At 43.1% G+C, this 23,902-nt stretch overlaps 1 protein-coding gene across 5 annotated transcripts in view; it reads right to left on the reverse strand.

Moving 5' to 3' along the window:
* Positions 1-23,902, reverse strand: part of LOC124545007 (protein bric-a-brac 1-like) — a 467,428-nt gene that overhangs the window by 280,308 nt on the left and 163,218 nt on the right. Inside the window, exon 1 of one of the 5 annotated variants that reach the window (XM_047123770.1) lies at positions 17,933-18,344. The exons of the other annotated variants lie outside the window; for them this stretch is intronic. Within the exon in view, the coding sequence (XP_046979726.1) occupies positions 17,933-18,329 (397 nt within the window). The 5' untranslated portion in view covers positions 18,330-18,344. Of the gene's footprint in view, positions 1-17,932; positions 18,345-23,902 lie in introns of those variants that run through there. 5 annotated transcript variants of the gene reach the window in all.

Consider the following 23,902-nt stretch of genomic DNA (forward strand, 5'->3'; position numbering starts at 1 on the left):
GATCACCGAAGGTAGCGCTGTCAAGTTGGCTGGCTCTTGGATGGATCACCGTCCTTGTCTGCCGAGTGCTGCTGGTAAGCGGGGTGCGCTGTATCTTTGACTTCACTGAGAAGTAGCGGCTTCGGTAGCATGTTACAACGGCCGGAAGGCCGGTGTGCTCATCACATGCTCCTCAGTATCCGCATCCAGTGACGCCTAAGGGCTAATGATGACACGGCGGGCGGTAGTTTAGTTTCTGTATTCAAATCTCGCTCTTCCTCTACAATTTTTATCTCCCACAATTCCCTCCATTACGAAATTGACGATTCCTTGATGAATTAAAATGTGTTCCACCAACTGATCCCTTCTTTATTTTCCTCCCAATTCTATTCAGTGCCTTGTAATTAGTTTCACGATATACCCATCTAATGTTCAGCATTTTTTTTATAGCGCGACATTTCAAAAGCTTCTATTCTCCTCTTATGTAAACTCCTTATCGTCCGCGTTTCACTTCCGTACAAGGTTGCACTCCCGACAAAAATCTTCAGCAAAGATTTCTTAACACTCAAATTTATTAAAAACTTCAATAAACAGAATTAATGTTCCACAATAATATTTATTTAATAGTTCTTTAAGAACCGGCTTTTGGCTTCCTAGGCCACCATCAGGTAAATTGATCTGACAATGACCTAGCAAGCCGAAAGCTGGTTCATAACGAACTACTAAATAAACATTATTGTGGAACATTACTACTGTTTATTCAAGCTTTTAATGTATCTATGTTCCTGTAGGAATCGTTGGAATATCCAAAAATACTTAAATTAGTACTAAATGTTAACAAATTACTCTTTTTCAGATTTTTTTTTCTTGCTGTAGCCTGTGTGCATTTCATATCCTCTTTTCTTCGCCCACCGTCGGTTATTTCGCTGCCCAAGTAGCAAAAGTCATCTCCCTTTCTAGCCTTATTCCTTCAGCAACGCCTAATTTAATTCGGTTACGTTCCATAGTCTTTGTTTTACTTTTCTCGATGTTTATCTTACAACTTATTTTCAAGGCGTTATCGATGTAGTTCAACTGATCTTCCAAGTGCTTTGCGGTCTCTGGCAGAAATCCAATGTCATTTCTTCTTCGTGTGCTGTACTTCCTTAGCATATTTTTCCTTCGTTTCCTCACAGCTTGCTCACTAGACACTTATAACAGTGTGTGAATGTGCAAGCTGATAAAACGCACATTAGTGGATTGATTTCTCATGGACACCAAGTCACATTCTACAGTGACAGTATCAACATACTGGTCTCTCGTTGGGAGAATGTGTTCGTCGCCACGGTGACTACGTTGAGAAATAAATATGTAGACATGAATATACAAACGAAAAATGTTAATACCGTCTCTGGTGACGGAATGGAGAGCTGATGCACTATGTGAATCATACCTAAAGTTGTTTCCTACAAAATGACACATTTACCGGGTCTGTAAAGTCCTTTTTGACTCACCTTGTATAAATATTTAACTTTTTTATGGACTCTAAAAATTTTAATTTCTGTTTTCATAGAAACTATTCGAGAGATTTGTACAAAATTTTCTGTTTAATCTCTTTGCATATAGTAAGCTTCTCTCATCAGGTTTTCTGAATATATCGAATGGTGGAATTGCAGTAATTTTTTAATTTTAATTATGTAAGTATAGCATAAAATTCACGCAAAATTCCGAACACTTTGTAACGTATCTAATTTACACTCACACTTAAAATTTACTCTTGCGATTAGGTTTACAGAAATATGTGATCAAAATTTCATAATTCTAGTCTTAATTGATTCTGCGAAAAACGAACATCTTTAAAAAAAAATTCAGGAAATGCAATTTGAAGTTCAACGTAACATTTCTTATGTCACCTATTCAGAAGGACCTAGATTTGTACTCTCTTCTCTCCCTTCAAGGCTTCTCTTCTGGTTTCTTGTTTTCTGCCTGCCTTCCTTTACCACGTCTTCGACTGTCTTCTCAGCTGCACAGAGGCGCTGTAAATCTTATGTTTCTCAATACGTCTTGAGTGAAATTTCCTGTCTTAAAGCCTATCCTCTCTAATATCTTCATCCTCCATACGCATCATTAAATACAAGAACTGCAACATTAGTTGTAATTCTGACAACTATAGAAGGTGAAAGTGTAATTTCCAAATGAGTGAATTTAGAGACTCGTTTGGATTCAGGGTCCAGCATAAACACTTTTTTAGAAGTTCACGATCGGCCAGAAACCTGTAAGTGGGCATGAAAAAATCCAGGATACTATCTGGAAGCCTCTCCTTGTGAGTGTGGGGTTGTTATCCCTCTGAGCCTGTATATATACCAGCTAATGTGGCATAGATGATGAATTGGATGTTCCTCCATTGACACCATGTGGAAAGTTGTACCACATACGGCGCTTTTCATGTCGCTTACACTGGATAGGTTCCGGCATAACTGAATGATGAAAGCATGGAACACTTGCATAAATCTCCATCAGTAGCGTAAGGCAAAAAAAGAAAAGAATTGCCTCTTCATAAATAAAACAGCTGGTTAGTTATCGTTACCAAGATACTGAACAGAGTCACAGATGATCTATAAAATCAAAGAATAATAATCACTGCCTTCTAGATGTATCCCGCGCAAGTTCGCTTGAAAGTTATCTACGAAGTCGTCGCTCACCGAGCTAGTAATGAAGTGTTGCTTCACAAAGTGGGCGTGGCAAGAAGGCCAGGTCACACGTTTCATTATTTCTTTCAGTCACTTCGGATATGATTTCATCACTGAAACATTGGGGACATTATCCATGAGGTCTACTAACAAATAAAAAATTGAAAATTGACATTTTCGGTCAATTTTATGAACGCCTCCCCCCCCCCTCCCCAACCACTTTGACTATCCGTGCACGACCCACGGCCAGACCCAGACTCCCATATGTCGTCGTTCCTGAGTCACAGACTGTACTCCTACACACGTTATATACTTCCCGTACAAAGTGGGGCACTTTAACTGAAGGTCACTGCCTGGTACTGACGGACGAATAAGATATTGCAGCTGCAGTGCCTGTGTTGTTAAGAAGAGCGATGCTGTGTTCCTTCGGTCATGCAAAAAATTTCCCCCCCTGCACGGGAACTGCGTAATGTGAGTAAGAGCACAGGCTGTGACGCAGGCACGAGACATACGGAAGATTCGGCGTGGTAGCCGATTGTGCAAGGGTAGAACAAGCGGTCAAGGACACCGCTCGCGTAAAGCGGGGAATCCGGGTTAGAGTGCCGGTCCGGCACAAATTTTCATCCTTGTCATTGCGTTATACGGCTAATGGTTGTTCGTATTCGCGACTGCGAATACATTTTTCTATTTGAAAACGGCTATAATCGATGTAGTGCCTGCTCCTTCGAGCATACATGCATGTCCGAAGGAACAATGCATCATCTTTCTTAACAAAACAGGCATTGCACTACCGTATTTTCAAAGGATTTCCACAGAAACAACGGTAATTACGGGAACACATCTAGATAATAATCACGAGGGTGTGCTGAGAAGTAATGGCTTCGAATTTTTATGCGAAAACTCTTCAACCTTTCTAAATAAAACGTTAACATTCTACATCTTTATTATTATTATTTTCAGCCATAATGGCTATGTTTGTGAACCGTGACTGTGTGGGATAATTATTTATTTCAAGTTTCTGCTACCAGTCACTTTTTATTTTATGCTTAATGTAACATAATGCAACGCGTTTCGAACATGTTTTGTTCTCTTCAGGCGTTTATACTTACATACATAATCTAATGTTTCTGTATGTACGAAATATTTTCGCAACTTGGCTGGTTCAATCATAATTACTTTCAGCCATAATGGCGTTGCATTACGTTAGATTAAGCACAAAATAAAAAGTGACTGGTAGCAGAAACTTGAAAAAATAATTATCCCACACAGTCACGCTTCACAAACATAGCCATTATGGATAATAATAATTATGATTCCACCAGCCAAGTTGTGAAAGTATTTCGTACACACAGAAATATTAGACTGTGTGTATAAACGCCTGAAGATGAACAAAAAATGTTCGAAATGCGTTGCATTATGTTAGATTAAGCATAAAATAAAAAGTGACTGGTAGCAGAAACTTGAAATAGATAATTCTACATCTTAATTCTTCATGTTTATTTCTCAACATAGATTAACACATTTCTCCCAACGAAAGACGAGTTTGTTTATACCGTCACTGTAGAACGTTTCACTTTGTTGACGAAGCCACAACTTCACTCTCCTTGCACTCCTTCATTACTATAGAAGCGAAACCCTCGACAGTGTTTTTAAGTTCTGGAAACAGATGGAAAACGGACAGGGCCAAGTCGGGACTGTATGGAGGACGATCGAGGGCAGTGAAACCAAAGCACCGGACTGTTGCAGATGTTGCAGCTCTGGAGTGAGGTCTGACAATGCCTTGTCGAAGGAGAAGGCGTCCCCTGTGTTCAAATGGTTCAAATGGCTCTGAGCACTATGGCACTTAACATCTGAGGTCATAAGTCCCTTAGAAATACATAAACCAAACTAAGGATAGCACACACATCCATACCCGAGGCAGGATTCGAACCTGCGACCGTAGCAGCAGCGCGGTGCCAGACTAAAGCACCAACAATCGCTGGGCCACACCGGCCGGCCGGTCCCATGTGTGGCCGAAAGAACAGATACCATCTCACCGGCCACTTGAGCATCTTCTGTGCGGATGCACAAACAGTGCCCGAACTCTTACGGGACCGGCAGAAAAGCAACAAGTAATGAGTATAATGGGCAGGGGCACTATGAATATAGTGCGGGACAAGTTGCGAATGTGGGTCTCACTGGAGGCGTGCCAGAGATAATTCCCTACAGTCGCACTATTCTGTGTTCTCGGTGGCTCAGATGGATAGAGTGCCTGCTACGTAAGCAGGAGATTCCGGGTTCGAGTCCCCGTCGGGGCACACATTTTCAACTGTCCCCGTTGACTTATAGCAACGCCTGTATGCAGCTAGGGGTATTCATTTCATTGTAAATTCGAATTCTTCCAATACGAGACTCGTTTACAGCACGCTGTTAGTCACGCACAGGAATCGTTACGTTACTCACCGCCATGTTACATACTACAATTCGGAGCCCTCCAGCGGCAAAGGGCTACAGGTATGTTGATAACGTTTGTTTTATTTAAAAAGCATTAACAGTTTTCACATAAAAAAATTCGGAACCACTACTTTTCAGCATGCCCTCGTACATTATTACTCTGTAACAAGACGCCGGACGCCGCAGGTCCCTTTATCAAAATACTCAGAAGGTATCCCTGAACAACTCTGAAACTTCGTCGTTGAAGTTCTGGTTCACTCTGTAGAAAGAACTGACATACATATTGGTGCTAGCCAGCGGCGATATTTATTTTCCTCTCACGTTCAGAGAACTGCCGGTACAATTACTATTTATGTCCTACTGCTGTGAAACCAAGGTCTTTCCAATCTTCTGAAGAAGATACAAACATGCTGGCGGAGTAGTATACCGCCGCGCCTAAGTCCACCCACATGCCGCCGGGCATTTTTTTTACTCAACAAAACAGCGCCAGTGTAGACCAGCAGCGCCTTGGCCGGCCCCTCCTCTTTCCACGAGCGACTATTTTTGGCGTCGAGGCGGGCGTCGGTAGAGAAACCGTGTTGTGGCAAAGAAAACTCTAAGCATGGCTCGTAGTTCTAAAATAAAACGCAGGACGATCATAGAAACTGAAACGCCTTGCATATCATCGCTCATCTCGACCACACACATATACAGGGTGTTACAAAAAGGTACGGCCAAACTTTGAGGAAACATTCCTCACACACAAATAAAGAAAAGATGTTATGTGGACATGTGTCCGGAAACGCTTAATTTCCATGTTAGAGCTCATTTTAGATTCGTCAGTATGTACTGTACTTCCTCGATTCACCGCCAGTTGGCCCTATTGAAGGAAGGTAATGTTGAGTTCGGTGCTTGTGTTGACATACGACTCATTGCTCTACAGTACAGCATATCAGTACTAGCATCAACAGTTTAGTGTTCATCACGAACGTGGTTTTGCAGTCAGTGCAATGTTTACAAATGCGGAGTTGGCAGATGCCCATTTAATGTATGGATTAGCACGGGGCAATAGCCGTGGCGCGGTACGTTTGTATCGAGACAGATTTCCAGAACGAAGGTGTCCCGACAGGAAGACGTTCGAAGCAATTGATCGGCGTCTTAGGGAGCACGAAACATTCCAGCCTATGACTCGCGACTGGGGAAGACCTAGAACGACGAGGACACCTGCAATGGACGAGGCAATTCTTCGTGCAGTTGACGATAACCCTAATGTCAGCGTCAGAGAAGTTGCTGCTGTACAAGGTAACATTGACCACGTCACTGTATGGAGAGTGCTACGGGAGAACCAGTTGTTTCCGTACCATGTACAGCGTGTGCAGGCACTATCAACAGCTGATTGGCCTCCACGGGTACACTTCTGCGAATGGTTCATCCAACATTGTGTCAATCCTCATTTCAGTGCAAATGTTCTGTTGCTGTGTGTTTCCATTCCATGACTAATGTGATTTGAAGATAAGTAATAAAATGAGCTCTAACATTGAAAGTAAGCGTTTCCGGACACATGTCCACATAACATTTTCTTTCTTTGTGTGTGAGAATTGTTTCCTGAAAGTTTGGCCGTACCTTTTTGTAACACCCTGTACACAGGGGACAAAAGTCATAAGACATGAAACGCACCTATACAGATGGCGGTAAGTATGGCGTACACACGGTATGAAAGGGCAGTGCACTGGGGGAGCTGTCATTTCCTCTCGGGTGATTGTCCGCACGGCGGGAATTAACAAACCTTGGACTCGTAATGGCACTTGGAGCTCCATGCATGCAATATTCCATTTCGAAAATCGTTAGGGAATTCAATATTACGAGACCCACAGTGTCCCGAGTGTGAAGCGAATAGCAAATTTCAGGTATTACCTCTCATCACGGGCAACGCAGTGGCCGACAGCCTTCACTTAACGACCGAGGGCAGTGGCAGTTGCAAAGAGTTAGGGCTAACAGACAAGCAACACTGCGTGATATAATCGCAGAAATAGGACGTATGGCGAACGTATCCGTTCGACGCGAGTGTCTTTGCTAATAGCACGGCATGGCCTGCAGCGCCTCTCTTGGGCTCGAACACAAATCGGTTGGGTCCAAAGACCGTGGCCTGCTCAGATGAGTCCCGGTATCAGTTGGTAGGAACTGATGGTAAGGCTCGTGTTTGGCGCAGACTTGAACTGATAATACAATGCGTAGGAGCAATAAGATCGTCACCAACCAATGGCCTTCTAATAGAATCCAGTGAAAATCATTTAGAAGTTCGTAGCAATCTTTTTGCTTCAGATGCATACTCGTCTAAAGTTCAGCGTTTGTGAAGAAGAGGACATCAAGAGAATGCTAGTAAACATCATTGTTAATGTAGTGCTGCCACAATCTCAGATACACATTTTTTTTAGATACGGATGCACCAAACGCTTACTGTGTTTAATGATGATTGTATTAGTCTGCCACCCAGACATCTTTTAGCTGCCAGTAATTCTCAGTTTGTTCGTTAAATCTTAGTAAAGGAGCCACTAACTACCCGAAAAGAGCATGATTTGGGTACCTAGATAAATGTACTGACGGATTCAAGACACGTGACAAAGTTGGTTTAGATTACTGTCCTGTGCTGTAGATAGCAAAAACGTTTTCATTACTGCAAGTAGGTAGAGTTTATAGTACAAAAGCAGCGGCAGTTAAAGATGTAAATGCGTTTGGTATATAATGAGCGGAAAATAGTACAGTGTGCATTGTTTATATCCCCCTGAGGATGCGCTTAAATTGACGTGAAACCGGTCGTGGCTTTAGTAATAAACTTTCTACAGCCAAAAGGGATTTTCATTACCTTCTTATAAAAATGTGGACATTTTTCTGCGGCTGCTCTCAGTCCAAAATAATATGTGCATTCATAGAAATTTTAGGCAGAAATAAATTTCCTTTATTAATTTTAATCGGGAATAATCATGTAAAGTTAAATCGTGAATATTAATTTGCACTTGTAGATGTCCGAGTTAGCTGATTCGTCGGCCAATAGGTTCAGGGAACAATAGCAAAGTTATTAGCCCCTCGTTCATGGGATAGACCTTGTAAAGTTAGTAGCACCAGGCGAACATCTGATCGAACTGTGACAGTATGTAGGAGTAGTAAAATCGACTTATTTAAAGCAATATCGATCCAGGAAGGAAAAAGTAATTTCGTAGCGGGTAAAAGACCAAAGAGCAGCAAAGCCGCCCCCCCCCCCCCCCCCCCGAGCTCGTCTGCGGCGAAAGATAAACTCTCCCTCCCCGTCCCAATAAATCCCACTGTTTACTCGATGGAGGAGTAAGACAGTAACAGTATAAATAATTGCTACAGATGTCCGTATTATTTCCATCTAAAAAACAAATATATTATACCGGGTGATCAAAAAGTCAGTATAAATTTGAAAACTTAATAAACCACGGAATAATGTAGATAGGTAAAAATTGACACACATGCTTGGAATGCTTGGTTTAATAATGAATAGGAAAATAGGAATGCGGGTAAGCTACTACAAACAGCATTGTGAACGCATTATTGTGGCCAAGATAGATACGAAGCCCACACCTACTACAGTAGTACAAGTTTATATGCCAACTAGCTCTGCAGATGACGAAGAAATTGAAGAAATGTATGATGAAATAAAAGAAATTATTCAGATTGTGAAGGGAGACGAAAATTTAATAGTCATGGGTGACTGGAATTCGAGTGTAGGAAAAGGGAGAGAAGGAAACGCCGGCCGCGGTGGTCTAGCGGTTCTGGCGCTGCAGTCCGGAACCGCGGGACTGCTACGGTCGCAGGTTCGAATCCTGCCTCGGGCATGGGTGTGTGTGATGTCTTTAGGTTAGTTAGGTTTAAGTAGTTCTAAGTTCTAGGGGACTTATGACCTAAGATGTTGAGTCCCATAGTGCTCAGAGCCATTTGAACCATTTTTAGAGAAGGAAACATAGTAGGTGAATATGGATTGGGGGACAGAAATGAAAGAGGAAGCCGCCTGGTAGAATTTTGCACAGAGCACAACATAATCATAACTAACACTTGGTTTAAGAATCATGAAAGAAGGCTGTATACATGGAAGAACCCTGGAGATACTAAAAGGTATCAGATAGATTATATAATGGTAAGACAGAGATTTAGGAACCAGGTTTTAAATTGTAAGACATTTCCAGGGGCAGATGTGGACTCTGACCACAATCTATTGGTTATGACCTGTAGATTAAAACTGAAGAAACTGCAAAAATGTGGGAATTTAAGGAGATGGGACCTGGATAAACTAAAAGACCCAGAGGTTGTACAGAGATTCGGGGAGAGCATAAGGGAGCAATTGACAGGAATGGGGGAAATAAATACAGTAGAAGAAGAATGGGTAGCTTTGAGGGATGAAGTAGTGAAGGCAGCAGAGGATCAAGTAGGTAAAAAGACGAGGGCTAGTAGAAACCCTTGGGTAACAGAAGAAATATTGAATTTAATTGATGAAAGGAGAAAATATAAAAATGCAGTAAGTGAAACAGGCAAAAAGGAATACAAACGTCTCAAAAATGATATCGACAGGAAGTGCAAAATGGCTAAGCAGGGATGGCTAGAGGACAAATGTAAGGATGTAGAGGCCTATCTCACTAGGGGTAAGATAGATACCGCCTACAGGAAAATTAAAGAGACCTTTGGAGATAAGAGAACGACTTGTATGAATATCAAGAGCTCAGATGGAAACCCAGTTCTAAGCAAAGAAGGGAAAGCAGAAAGGTGGAAGGAGTATATAGAGGGTCTATACAAGGGCGATGTACTTGAGGACAATATTATGGAAATGGAAGAGGATGTAGATGAAGATGAAATGGGAGATATGATACTGCGTGAAGAGTTTGACAGAGCACTGAAAGACCTGAGTCGAAACAAGGCCCCCGGAGTAGACAATATTCCATTGGAACTACTGACGGCCGTGGGAGAGCCAGTCCTGACAAAACTCTACAATCTGGTGAGCAAGATGTATGAAACAGGCGAAATACCCTCAGACTTCAAGAAGAATATAATAATTCCAATCCCAAAGAAAGCAGGTGTTGACAGATGTGAAAATTACCGAACTATCAGCTTAATAAGTCACAGCTGCAAAGTACTAACACGAATTCTTTACAGACGAATGGAAAAACTAGTAGAAGCCAACCTCGGGGAAGATCAGTTTGGATTCCGTAGAAACACTGGAACACGTGAGGCAATACTGACCTTACGACTTATCTTAGAAGAAAGATTAAGGAAAGGCAAACCTACGTTTCTAGCATTTGTAGACTTAGAGAAAGCTTTTGACAATGTTGACTGGAATACTCTCTTTCAAATTCTAAAGGTGGCAGGGGTAAAATACAGGGAGCGAAAGGCTATTTACAATTTGTACAGAAACCAGATGACAGTTATAAGAGTCGAGGGACATGAAAGGGAAGCAGTGGTTGGGAAGGGAGTAAGACAGGGTTGTAGCCTCTCCCCGATGTTGTTCAATCTGTATATTGAGCAAGCAATAAAGGAAACAAAAGAAAAATTCGGAGTAGGTATTAAAATTCATGGAGAAGAAATAAAAACTTTGAGGTTCGCCGATGACATTGTAATTCTGTCAGAGACAGCAAAGGACTTGGAAGAGCATTTGAATGGAATGGACAGTGTCTTGAAAGGAGGATATAAGATGAACATCAACAAAAGCAAAACAAGGATAATGGAATGTAGTCTAATTAAGTCGGGTGATGCTGAGGGAATTAGATTAGGAAATGAGGCACTTAAAGTAGTAAAGGAGTTTTGCTATTTGGGGAGCAAAATAACTGATGATGGTCGAAGTAGAGAGGATATAAAATGTAGGCTGGCAATGGCAAGGAAAGCGTTTCTGAAGAAGAGAAATTTGTTAACATCCAGTATTGATTTAAGTGTCAGGAAGTCGTTTCTGAAAGTATTCGTATGGAGTGTAGCCATGTATGGAAGTGAAACATGGACAATAAATAGTTTGGACAAGAAGAGAATAGAAGCTTTCGAAATGTGGTGCTACAGAAGAATGCTGAAGATTAGATGGGTAGATCACATAACTAATGAGGAGGTATTGAATAGGATTGGGGAGAAGAGAAGTTTGTGGCACAACTTGACCAGAAGAAGGGATCGGATGGTAGGACATGTTCTGAGGCATCAAGGGATCACCAATTTAGTATTGGAGGGCAGTGTGGAGGGTAAAAATCGTAGAGGGAGACCAAGAGATGAATACACTAAGCAGATTCAGAAGGATGTAGGTTGCAGTAGGTACTGGGAGATGAAAAAGCTTGCACAGGATAGAGTAGCATGGAGAGCTGCATCAAACCAGTCTCAGGACTGAAGACCACAACAACAACAACATGCTTGGAATTACATGGGGTTTTATTAGAACCACAAAAACAAAGTTCACAAAATGTCCGACGGATGGCGCTGGACAGCAAAACTGCTACCGTGACGGGTGAGCGGTATGCCGATATGTTACAGAATCGCATCATCCCCAACTTGGCTGATAAACACCTGCTGGAACGTACGATATTTATGCAGGATGGCGCTCCACCCCATATTGCTAGACGCGTGAAAGATCTCTTGCGCGCGTCGTTTGGTGATGATCGTGTGCTCAGCCGCCACTTTCGTCATGCTTGCCCTCCCAGGTCTCGAGACCTCAATCCGTGCGATTATTGGCTTTGGGGTTACCTGAAGTCGCAAGTGTGTCGTGATCGACTGACATCTCTAGGGATGCTGACAGACAACATCCGACGCCAGTGCCTCACTATAACTACGGACATGCTTTACAGTGCTGTTCACAACATTATTCCTCGACTACAGTTATTGTTGAGGAATGATGGTGGACATATTGAACATTTCCTGTAAAGAACATCATCTTTGCTTTGTCTTACTTTGTTATGCTAATTTTTGTTATTCTGATCAGATAAAACGTCATCTGTCGGACATTTTTTTAACTTTTGTATTTTTTGGTTCTAATAAAACCCCATGTCATTCCAAGCATGTGTGTCAATTTGTACCTCTCTATCTACATTATTCCGTGATTTATTCAGTTTTCAAATTTATACTGACTTTTTCATCACCCGGTATATATATAAGAGCTACTTATAACGGTTACATCAATTCGCGGAATAAAAGACTTCCTTTTTTAAAATTTAACGATAGCGTTTCGCGAGGAGAATGTCCTCTTTCTATCTACAAACAGTCATTAAGGGCTTGGTGTGAGGATGGGTTGTGAGTCTTCTTGGGTAGCTCAGTTGGTAGAGCACTTGCCCGCGAAAGGCAAACGTTCCGAGTTCGAGACACATTCTAACACACAGTTTTCATCCGTTACGAGGCTTCTTCATATCAGTGCACACACTGCTGCAAAGCGAACATTTCATTATGCAAACTTCCCCCACGCTGTGGCTAAGCAATATCCCCGCATAATCTTTCATCCAGGAGTACTAGTCCTGCAAGTTTCGCAGAACATTTGTGAAGTACGGAAGGAGGGAGACGAGGTACTGGTGGAAGTAAAGCCGTGAGGATGGATCGTGAATTGTGCTCGGGTAGCTGAGCTGACAGGGCACTTCCCCGCGAGAGACAAGCATCCCGATTTCGAGCCCCGGTCCGACACACAGTTTTATCTGGCACGACGTTTCAATAACTAAGAAGCTCGAGGACACCCGTTACACTTCCATACGAACTATATCGACTGGCAGCTGTCCCAGCAGCATGCTAAAAGTCTTTTTCTGCCAGCCATTTGATTCGTAATTAGGACTATCTATTTCACTCAACTCCGCGAGCTCCAAGCCACGCTACGAAATTTGTTTTAACATTTAGCCTTTTCAGCCGATCATGATCAGAAGCAGAAATGCTGGCATTTCGTCAGTTGATCCCTCCTCTCACTAGTCTATTTCCGACAGACGCTGGAAAACATGCGCTTTCATGTGAAAGTCACCAGTCTAGTCGGTCACGACCACAACCCACCCGTGCTGCACAACAGCCCGAGTTCCGGCGATACCGGACACTGGCCCTGGCGTAACGGAGCCCACGGGTGCGTCCGGAAATGATAGGTAACAACACACACACACACACACACACACACACACACACACACACACACACACACACAGAGGTTCCACGTCTCTTCCTAAAACACTGAACGTATTTCAAAGTGTTGCCGTTGCAGGATTTTGAGCACGAACTGACCTTCCGATTATGCCTCATAAATATTCAGATGGGATGCATGTCGAACGATCTGGGTGGCCAAATCATCGGCTAGAATTGTCCACAATGTTCTTCAAAACAGTTGCGAACAATTGTGGCACAGTTACATGCCGCATTATCATTCATAAAAATTCGCCATGGCTGCAAATGGTCTCCCAATAGCGGAACATAACCATTTCCAGTCATTGATCAGTTCAGTTAGACGAAAGGATCCAGTCCGTTCAATGTAAAAACAGCCCACACCATTATCGAACCACACCAGCTTGTACAGGACCTTATTCATATCTTGCGTCCATGGCTTCGTGGGGTCTGCGCCACGCGCGAACCCTACCACCAGCTCCTACCAACTTAAATCGGGGTTCATCTCACTAGGCCACGGTTCCCCCGTTGTCTAGGGTCCAACCGATATTGCCACAACGTCAGGATTGGCGCTGCAGATGATGTGCTATTACACTACTGGCTATTAAAATTGCTACACCACGAAGATGACGTGCTACAGATACGAAATTTAACCGACAGGAAGAAGATGCTGTCATATGCAAATGATTAGCTTTTCACAGCATTCACACAAGGTTGGCGCCGGTGGTGACACCTACAACGTGCTGACATGAGGAAAGTTTCCAACCGATTTGTCATACACAAACAGCAGTTGACCGGCGTCGCCTGGTGAAACGTTGTTGTGATGCCTCGTGTAAGGAGGAGAAATGCGTACCATCACGTTTCCGACTTTGATAAAGGTGGGATTGTAGCCTATCGCTATTGCGGTTTATCGTATCGCGACATTGCTGCTCGCGTTGGTCGAGATCCAATGGCTGTTAGCAGAATATGGAATCGGTTGGTTCAGGAGGGTAATACGGAACGCCGTGCTGGAACCCAACTGCCTCGTATCACTAGCAGTCGAGATAACAGTCATCTTATCCGCATGGCTGTAACGGATCGTGCAGCTACGTCTCGATCCCTGAGTCAACAGATGGGGACTGTACGGGCCTTTCTGGATACAGAAAATGTTCGACTGCTGCCCTAGCCAGCACATCCTCCAGACCTCTCACCAATTGAAAACGTCTGGTCAAAGGTGGCCGAGCAACTGGCTCGTCACAATACGCCAGTCACTGCTCTTCATGAACTGTGGTATCGTGTTGACGCTGCATGGGCAGCTGTACCTGTACACGCCATCCAAGCTCTGTTTGACTCAATACCCAGGCGTATCAAGGCCGTTATTACTGCCTGAGGATACTGGATACTGATTTCTCAGGATCTATGCACTTAAATTGCGTGAAAATGTAATCATATGTCAGTTCTAGTATAATATATTTCTCCAGTGAATACGCATTTATCATCTGCGTTTATTCTAGGTGTAGCAATTTTAATGTTCAGTAGTGTAGGATTAGCACTCACGTCGGTCGCCTGTTGCCATAGACCATTAAGTCACAATTTCCCCGCACTGTCCAAACGGACACGTTCGTTGAACGTCTAACTTTGCAGTGTTGCCTGTCTGTTAGCATTGACAACTCTACGCAAACACCGCTGCTCTCTGTCATGAAGTGAAGGCCATCGTCCACTGCGTTGTCCGTGGTGGAATGCCAGAAATTTGGTAGCCTCGACACAATCCTGACAATGTGGATCTCGGAACTTGAATTTCCTAACGATTTCAGAATTGGAATATCCCATGCGCCTAGCTCTAACAACCATTCCGCATTCTGTTAGTTCACGTAGTGCGTCCATAATCACGTCGGAAGCCTTTTCACATTAATCACCTGAGTAGGAATGACATCTCCACTAATGTACTGCCCTTTTATATCTTGTGTACGCGATACTATCGCCATCTCTATACGTGCATACCGCTATCGCATGATTGTCCTCACCTCAGTGACAACACTCGCTGTGGGGATAAGAACCACCTACCTCTCACAGTTCAGGGGACATTATATCATAAGCAATTAGATGCGTGAAAAACTGCGTGCATGACATCTAAGTTTATTACTTAGGTGCTACTAACTCTTCAAGGAATAAATTTCGCAGGGAGTATCCACATAAGCCGCTGAAAAATTTGGAAATTTGTGGTAAGGTCTTACGGGACCAAACTGCCAAGGTCATCGGTCCCTAAGCTTACACACTGCTTAACCTACATTATACTAACTTACGCTAAGGACAGCACACACACCCATGCCCGAGGGAGGACTCGAACCCCCGATGGGGGGAGCCGCCCGAACCGTGACAAGACGCCGGAGACGGAGCGGCTATATGCTGCTGAATGTACAACACGTAGACCAAGAGGCACGATGACAAACACCGAGATGCAGTGATCACAACAATGGAATCTCGAATATTTCACAGCAGTACGTGAAATTCGGTGAGAATGCCACAGTAACATACGGAAACATCAAGCAGGCTTCTGGAAACGAGGTTCTGTCAGGTGCTCATGTGTTGCGTTCCCACAAAGTGTTTTCTGAACGAGGAACGAATGTCCAAGTTTAACGGCGCAATGGGCGCCCATCACCAACACGAACATATGACAACACAGCCAGGAGGAGTGAACTTGTACGAGTTGATCGTAGATTACCATGAAAATGATTACAAACGAACCGGACATTAATCGGGAAACTGTTCACTTTCTATTGATTTAAAATGCTGCAAATGAAAAAACTGTGTCAAAATGGTTGCCAAAAATCTCACACAGCAACAAAAAGCTCGAGGATTATGGCTAATGGTCTGTTGGAACACGTGGAATTTAACCAAGAATTACTGAATCGTGTTATTACTGGTGATGAAAGATGGTTTTTCCATTATGATCCCGAGGCGAAACGTCAAACGTTCGCACTGGTATTCGAAAGAATCGCCAAGACCAACGAAAGCGCGGATGTCATACTCAAAGGTGAAATGCATGCTTGTATGTTTCTTTGACTACGTGAGTATTGTGGACAAAGAGCTGCTGCCTCCAGGCCAGACAGTAAACCAATATTACTATTAAGAAATTCTCGAAAGACTTCAGAAACAGGGCCGACGTGTTCGTCCACGAATTGCTAACAACTGGATCCTGCATCACGATAACGCACCAGCCCATACTGCATTGACTGGCGAGCAGTTGTGACGTCAAAGTCCACTGCAGTGCTTCCACAACCTCATCCATACAACATAGTTCCGTAAGATTTTTAAAATCCCAGTAGTGAAGTCAGTCGTTGAAGGACACAACTTACAACAGTACAGGAAATCCAAACAGGTATGATAAGGGCTTTTGCTGGTATCCTAGATGATGAGCTCCTGTGATGCTACCAAGAATGGAAACACAGATGAATTAAGTGCCTGCATGCACAAGGGAGAAACTTCAAAACTGATACAAATGTAATTGGTTAAGACCATAGGAAATTGTGTTTTTTCTAACTTGTCTCATTACTTTATTGTCGCACCTGGTGTTAGACTGACGAGAAACTGACATTTTAACACGTGTAAAATCGTTGAACTTGTTTTTCAGTTCGGTCATCAATGAATATTTTTCTCAAACAATACTTTCACTAGACAAACTCAGCAAAGAAAACAACATGCAGCCAAATCATTTGCCACACACGTAAATTTGACAAACTGTTTGCTTACAAGCCGCTTAAAATGTAAGAGAGAAACTATGTGCATGCAGAGGTAAACATGAGCGTATGTTACGGGATTAATGGCCTTAATAGCGATGATATCACTGCCCTTAAATGAATATGCTTGAAAAGCGTAAAACTTGAGAGCATCAAATACAGTCTCACCTAAAATTTTACCTGCTTTCTCTAATTCCCATTCACATTCACGTAAACTGCAAACATAGACGCTATTCTAAAACCACATTAAAATGTCGATAAAATAAAGAGAAGAATAACATAACGACTCCGAATGTTCTACCAGGCTGACAACTTAAAGCAAAAAGAAAAAAAAACCTAGGATCCAGCACATCCTGTAACACAATATTTTTTCTAATCATTTGTGTATCATCGTTAACTGCTCTCGGATTCTTATGAAATTCCTATCACTTTCCATTGTCCGTAAAAACAAGCCAGGTTTGCAGATTTAATTTCTGCCGTCTTGCTAAATATAACATCAATAGAAACTTGGTGTACTGCAATCTACAGCGAACGGTCAGCTAAGACGAAAACAAGAATTATACAATGCAGGTTTTTGCGGGCTGCCAACAACTTCTTTTTTGGAGCCTTCAGCGCGATCCAAAGCCTGACGTTTCGTCTTCTACTGTTGGAGGTACCTTAAAGACTAAAGTGATAACTGGTCAAGTGCAATGCACGCTGTTACTCGCTAGCGAACAGTTATCACCGAGACGTTACGTCGTATGAACATTAACCATGTTTGGCTATCCTCGTACGGCAGCAAAATCAGCTCATTTGTTTCGGTTAGGGTGAGCGACGACGCGTGAATTAAACACGTCTTCGTAAAAGCATTTAGAAACTAAAACTTAGTTGAAGATATGCTAAAGTCTCCTGATTTAAAACTGTTGACACTTCGTGGAACATCTCACGTCCTACATTAAAATAAAAGCCATCTGACGAAACCACTTCGAGAAGCCTAAGGTAAAATATCTTCAGTGAAGACATGGAATCTGTTAGATTGCATTAAGTTAATAAATTCTTCCAGAGAGTACTTACCGTTCCTCCGCGCTTGACTCCGCTGATAACGTAAGCACCTCTTCATATTTTCGGAGTGAGGCATTGCCGTAAAAAAATCATAACCCTTATTACGAAGATTCCCCATTTCATCCGCGTATATCTCTGATAACCGCGTAGTTTCTTCTCGAGCCCTCATCTTCGCCTTCTCGCATTGCTTCCTCACTTCTAGAGCAGCGTCGTCAGGTGGTCCACAGGAATGTTCGGACACGTAAAACACTTCTCCATTCTTCGAACGTATCTTCCCCCTGCAATGATCCGACTTCTCGCGTAAGCACAGCCACGTAACAACGCCGTCTTTAGATTCCCTAAATTTACGATACGCGTAGCCATTGTAATGAGCAGAAGGTCTGCCCTTTGTCGTCGTAATAACTTCCATACTGATAATCACGCTGGGAACCTCGAAAGCAGAGTAAGCGCAGAGACTTGTTTCAAACAGCGCGACGCTCACACAGCACTGTCCCTTCCGACTAAGTAACCGGTTGTGTCTGCTAATATCCGGTGTACGCGTATCTCCGCACACCGTGCCACATCCATTCCGGGATGATACTGCAGCCCGGCCACAACTTCGAAAGCTGCGCCCATCCCTCCTTCCCCTCCTCTTCTCTCCCCCCCTCCCCCCCACTACCTGACAGGCCGTGCCCCTCCCATCAAGCGCACCGTAACGTCCGGAGATTTGCGGTCACCGAAGATAAGACCACAAAGATAAGATACGAGAGATTGGGGCTCGTACAGAGGCATATATGCAGTCATTTTTCCCTCTTTCTGTTTGGGAGTGGAACAGGGAGAGAAGATGCTAGTTGTACGAGGTACCCTCCGCCACGCACCGTATGGTGGATTGCGGAGTATGTATGTAGATGTAGATTTGCGGACACAACCGCTTCAAGCAACTGTTTACCTGGTCGGTAGGGATAGGTCCCCGTTCCTTTCCCCTATCAGTAAAGAGCCTGGTGGAAAAAACAGATCACTGTACTTGCTTTAAGCCCGTATCGCATGGAGCAAGGTTCGCCGCAAGTTTGCGAGATGGCGTGCATGCCTGCCAGCTTGCAGGGAAAGGAGCCGGCTATCTTCCATGCTGAAGCTCTCCTACGGTGCAAGATCGGCAGCTAGTTGTGTTGTGATCGGCTGCATGTTGTATCGAACGAAGATGGCTGCTTCAGGTACGGATGTTCAGAGCAAACTGGCGTTATTAGCTGTTTTGGTGCTAAACGATGCAGGAATGCATGCTAATGAGAGAAGAAGAAAGAAAGAAAGAATGGACGAAAAACTGGATTAAGAGGAGAAACGCTGGAAAAGGTGTGCTGTCCATGCTTCATAAAGAGTTGAGGTTAGTTCGCATAACACCTACTTTTGTTTGAAAAGTATCACCATTTCATTACTGTTTGACTTTATAAATATACCAATAATGACTGTTATATACGACTTTATTTTATAGGATAGAAGATCGTACATCCTTAGCAAATTTTATACGAATGGATGTATTGTTATTTGAAGAACTGCTTTGTATGGTTTCGCCTCTGATTCAGAAGAAAGCTACATCGTAATCCATTACCATTCAAGATTATGTGCTTTCAAAAATCGGGTGAATACTCAGTGTGATATTTCTAGGAAACAGTCTTAAATGTGTCCGATTTTTGCAAGTAGTAGGTTTCTACGTTCAACACAAAATTCATAGCTTTGTACTTACGTCGTTTATCCCAGAGCCACTGCTTTTCTATGATTTTACTTTGGTGTACTCCACATTAAACTGAGTACGTAAATTGTGCATTTTGCTATAGCACTCCTTGCTCGTCGTATATGGTCGAACAAGACACACTGCACTTGCAACTCTTTCGAGTGCTTCTGCACGCAAGTGTTTATTATAATAGTTTGCGCTTTTCACTGTTCTTCCCTATAAGTACATATCTATGCTTCAATGGCTTCCTTGGACCACTGCGGTGCCATTATTTAATAATTATAAGAACTTCCTACCGCACCTCACAACAGCAGAAAAGCGACTTTCAACAAAGGCTTCCCGCCCAAGCTTTCCGCGTCTGACGTCACAAACGAAACGTCTCATGATTGGCCAACGCAGGTAGCACGTAGGGAACCTTACAAGAAAAATAGCACCGGACCTATCCTGGAAATCTTACAAGGTTCCCAGCAAGGTAGCCCGCTAGCGGACGACGGAGCCCGCAAGGTAGCCGTCGCGCGAGCCAGCAAGGAAACTTACAGCGAATCTTGCTCCGTGTGAGACGGGCATAAGCAAGGACAGGACATGGTGGTGTTTAACACGAAAAGAGAAAATTGTTCAAATATGAGAGCGTGCTGATCAGTAATGCCTCTGAATTTATGTGAAAAGACAGATTTTTAGATAAAACGAATGTTATTAACATTCTACACCTTTATTCTTCACGTTTACATATTTATTTCTCAACATAATTATCCTGGCGACGAACACATTTTTCGCACCGAGATACCAGTTTGTTGAGATCGCCACCGTAGAATATTTCACTTTGGTGACGGAGCCACAACCTCACCTCTGCCTGCACTGCTACCTCACTTTCAAAGTGATGTCCTCGAAGGTGTTAAGTTTTGGAAACAGATGGAAACCGAAACGGGTCAATTCAGGGACTGTATGGAGGATGATCCAGGACAGTGAAACCAAGGTACTGGAATGCTGAAGATATAGCAGAGCTTGTGTGCTGTCTGACATTATGCTGAAGGACACGGTGCCCCATCTGTGGAGGCACGTCTTCTGCATTTAGAAACTCGATTACAGCACTATTTCACACACACCGACACAGTTACACCACGTATACGTTCGCGACACTCACTGCCGCGAAAATGCTCACCGTCTGACAGTTGGCACGATACTAGCGCCCCAAACAGCGAGAAAGCAAGCCGTAAGATTACCGCGTCTTTTTTATTTTTCTGATTAATTAACGACACAGTTGTTATATTTTTGCATTCCAAGCATTAGTAAATCATCAATAGACATGAACAATCGCGAAATCTCACTGATTCAGTGACATAACTTATATCCTATTCATGACGGAATATTTTCAAATATGCTTGTAATTGTAGTTTACTTCGCTGAAAGCAAGAGAATATAAACATACATTTCATGCACGAGAAGCATATACTTCTATTGTCCATTCTTACTGCGAGTGTCTGCAGAATAATTGCATGCGTATGAACAACTCACCGCCCACTGTGTGTGCGTATATTGTATACACGCACTGTACACTATATGCACATGTAACTACTGTATTTACGTGTCCGCACTTTTTGCACCTGACTTACTGCCCAGGGGAAAATATGCATTTCTGGCTTGCTCTTTCTACATGTACTTAGAGACCAGGAACGTACTCCTCCTAATAGCTAGAATAATTAGTCTGCAAATGAAGTAAATACTGATGTAATGTTATTCAGTACTCTGTCCTTAGTCTCCAATAAAAAATATCTGCAGTTATACTCATGACATCCTGTATGTTTGGCTTTGTGTGTAGGTGTATTCGTCTCTGTGAAACTGATCTAACGATAAAAATCCCATTTCATATATATAAGAAAGACAATGTTTGACAACGAGAGAAAACTATTCCTATCATCAAAGATGCAGCTGCAAAGCTTATTTCATCATTTCAACCTTCTCCTATAGTCTCGCCATTAATAAACAATTGTTTTCGAGATATACGGCGAATTTCATCTTCCCAATCTTGAAATGCAATTTGCCTCATCATTAGCACTTCTATTTCTCTAATTGGTACATCTCATTTTGACAATCATCCAACAGTGTACCCATCCTATACATATGGCGGATGGTACTAAGCATCTATTAAACTCCAAAAACATGGTGCCAGCCGTAACACTCGACTAACTGCATCACCAAGCACACTTAAGGTCTGTAGAGCAGCTGTTGTTCAACGTTGATAGAACTGGGATGCTGGAACAATTGTACATAGCAAGAATATAGCGAGAGTCAGTGTTATTGGACTGGATGGAATCTGCGATGCAAACCTGATCTCATTTGGTACTTACTAACATGTGTAGATTACAGGTGTGTAGCACTTTGCTATGCTGGAGTGCTGGCAATTGCTCGTGTTTAATGTGTGTTAATACATTTAGATCAAACAAATATCAAACTAAACAAGTATTTGACAACCCTACTGAATGGCTAGCACTGTATCCATGATCGCTACGATAACATTACATTATACAGTGGGAGTAATCGGAATTTGCTTAAAATAAAGCAAGCAATAATCATTTTAACCACTGATAGGTGTCCAGTAGCTCTAAACAAAATAATATGGAATTGAATTCATCTGCTGACAATGATGTTTTGTGTGTGTGTGTGTGTGTGTGTGTGTGTGTGTGTGTGTGTGTGTGTGTGTGTGTGACGGGTCTAATGTGACATACTGCACATTGTTTATGACAGTAAACCGTTGGAAATCGTAAAAATTACGTATAAGTAATCTCCAGTGTGACCTTAAATGGAATGAATACAAAAAATACATGGCGAGATAATAGAAAAAGAGAGCCTTAATGGCTGTTGAATAAGTACCAAGTGTCTTAACAGAAAGAGTAATGGCGTCTTTTTAAGTGTTACAGGAAGGCCTCACCGGTCTTATGCTGGGGCCATGTAATCTCGTGATAATGGCGTCTTTTAGTGGGGACCAGCCATTACGGTGGTGGTGTTCTGAACCTAACTATCTCGGGTTTTCCAGCCGTTTCTTAATTTCTCAGACTTATATGTCAATTGTCTTCCCTTTTTCTGCCTGGGTGTGGTGACTGATCTTTGCTGCTGCTACAGGCACTTTCTAGAGAAAATATAATTTTTGCTATGTCCCCTGTGTGATATGTAGTGAAATTGTTAGGTGTGTGTGTGTGTGTGTGTGTGTGTGTGTGAGAGAGAGAGAGAGAGAGAGAGAGAGAGAGAGAGAGTGTGTGGGAGAGAGATAATGGACTTCCGGCTGTGGGTCTATATCCAATGAGAGGCACTGAGCACTATGAGACTTAACTTCCGAGGTCATCAGTCCCCTAGAACTTAGAACTACTTAAACCTAACTAACCTAAGGACATCACACACATTCATGCCCGAGGCAGGGTTCGAACCTGAGACCGTAGCGGTCGCGCGGTTCCAGACTGTAGCGCCTAGAACTGCTCGGCCACCCCGGCCGGCTCCAATGAGAGGAATGGGTTCATACATATTTTTTTCTTATTCGGCCTAGGGTGGCGGTAGCTGGCGCTACAATTTCTGATAGGATCATCTGGTGTGTGTGTGTGTGTGTGTGTGTGTGTGTGTGTGTGTGTGTGTGTAAAGCCATGAGCGCACATAGGAAATGTAAACCCTCAAGCCCAATCACGTTGGCATTCCGACTGCACATGAATATAAAACACAATTGTGCTACGGGGAGGGGAGGAGAGCCACCGGGGCTGTAAGTGTTCAGTAGAGTCTCGATGGTTCGATGTGAATGGGACCAGGACCACCTCGAACTACTGAAAATTCGGACTACCAAAATTTGGGAAAAAGAAATGAAACGATGTTTAAAAGAATACAGGCGTCAAAGCATGAACTTTATTAAAACGTCCACAACTTGTGGCCTAGTGGCTAGCGTTGCTGCCTCGGGATCACCGGGTCCTGTGTTCAGCCGGCCGCTGTGGTAGAGCGGTTCTAGGCGCTTCGGTCCGGAACCGCGCTGCTGCTACGGTCGCAGGTTAGAATCCTGCCTCGGGCAGGTTAGTTAGGTTTACGTAGTTCTAGGTCTAGGGGACCTCAAATGTTAAGTCCCATAGTGCTTAGAGCCATTTGATCCTGTGTTCAGTTCCCGGCTGGGTTGGGGACTTCCTCTGCCGGGGAACTGGACTGTGTGTTTGTGTTTTCACAGCGTGCAAAGCTATTTTGACAATGAGTAATCTGTCCTACTTCCAAGTGTAGGAGAATTGCAGTGCGATGGGATCCACGCCTTATAT

Source organism: Schistocerca americana, chromosome 8, assembly GCF_021461395.2.
Source record: "Schistocerca americana isolate TAMUIC-IGC-003095 chromosome 8, iqSchAmer2.1, whole genome shotgun sequence".
Lineage (NCBI taxonomy): Eukaryota > Metazoa > Arthropoda > Insecta > Orthoptera > Acrididae > Schistocerca > Schistocerca americana.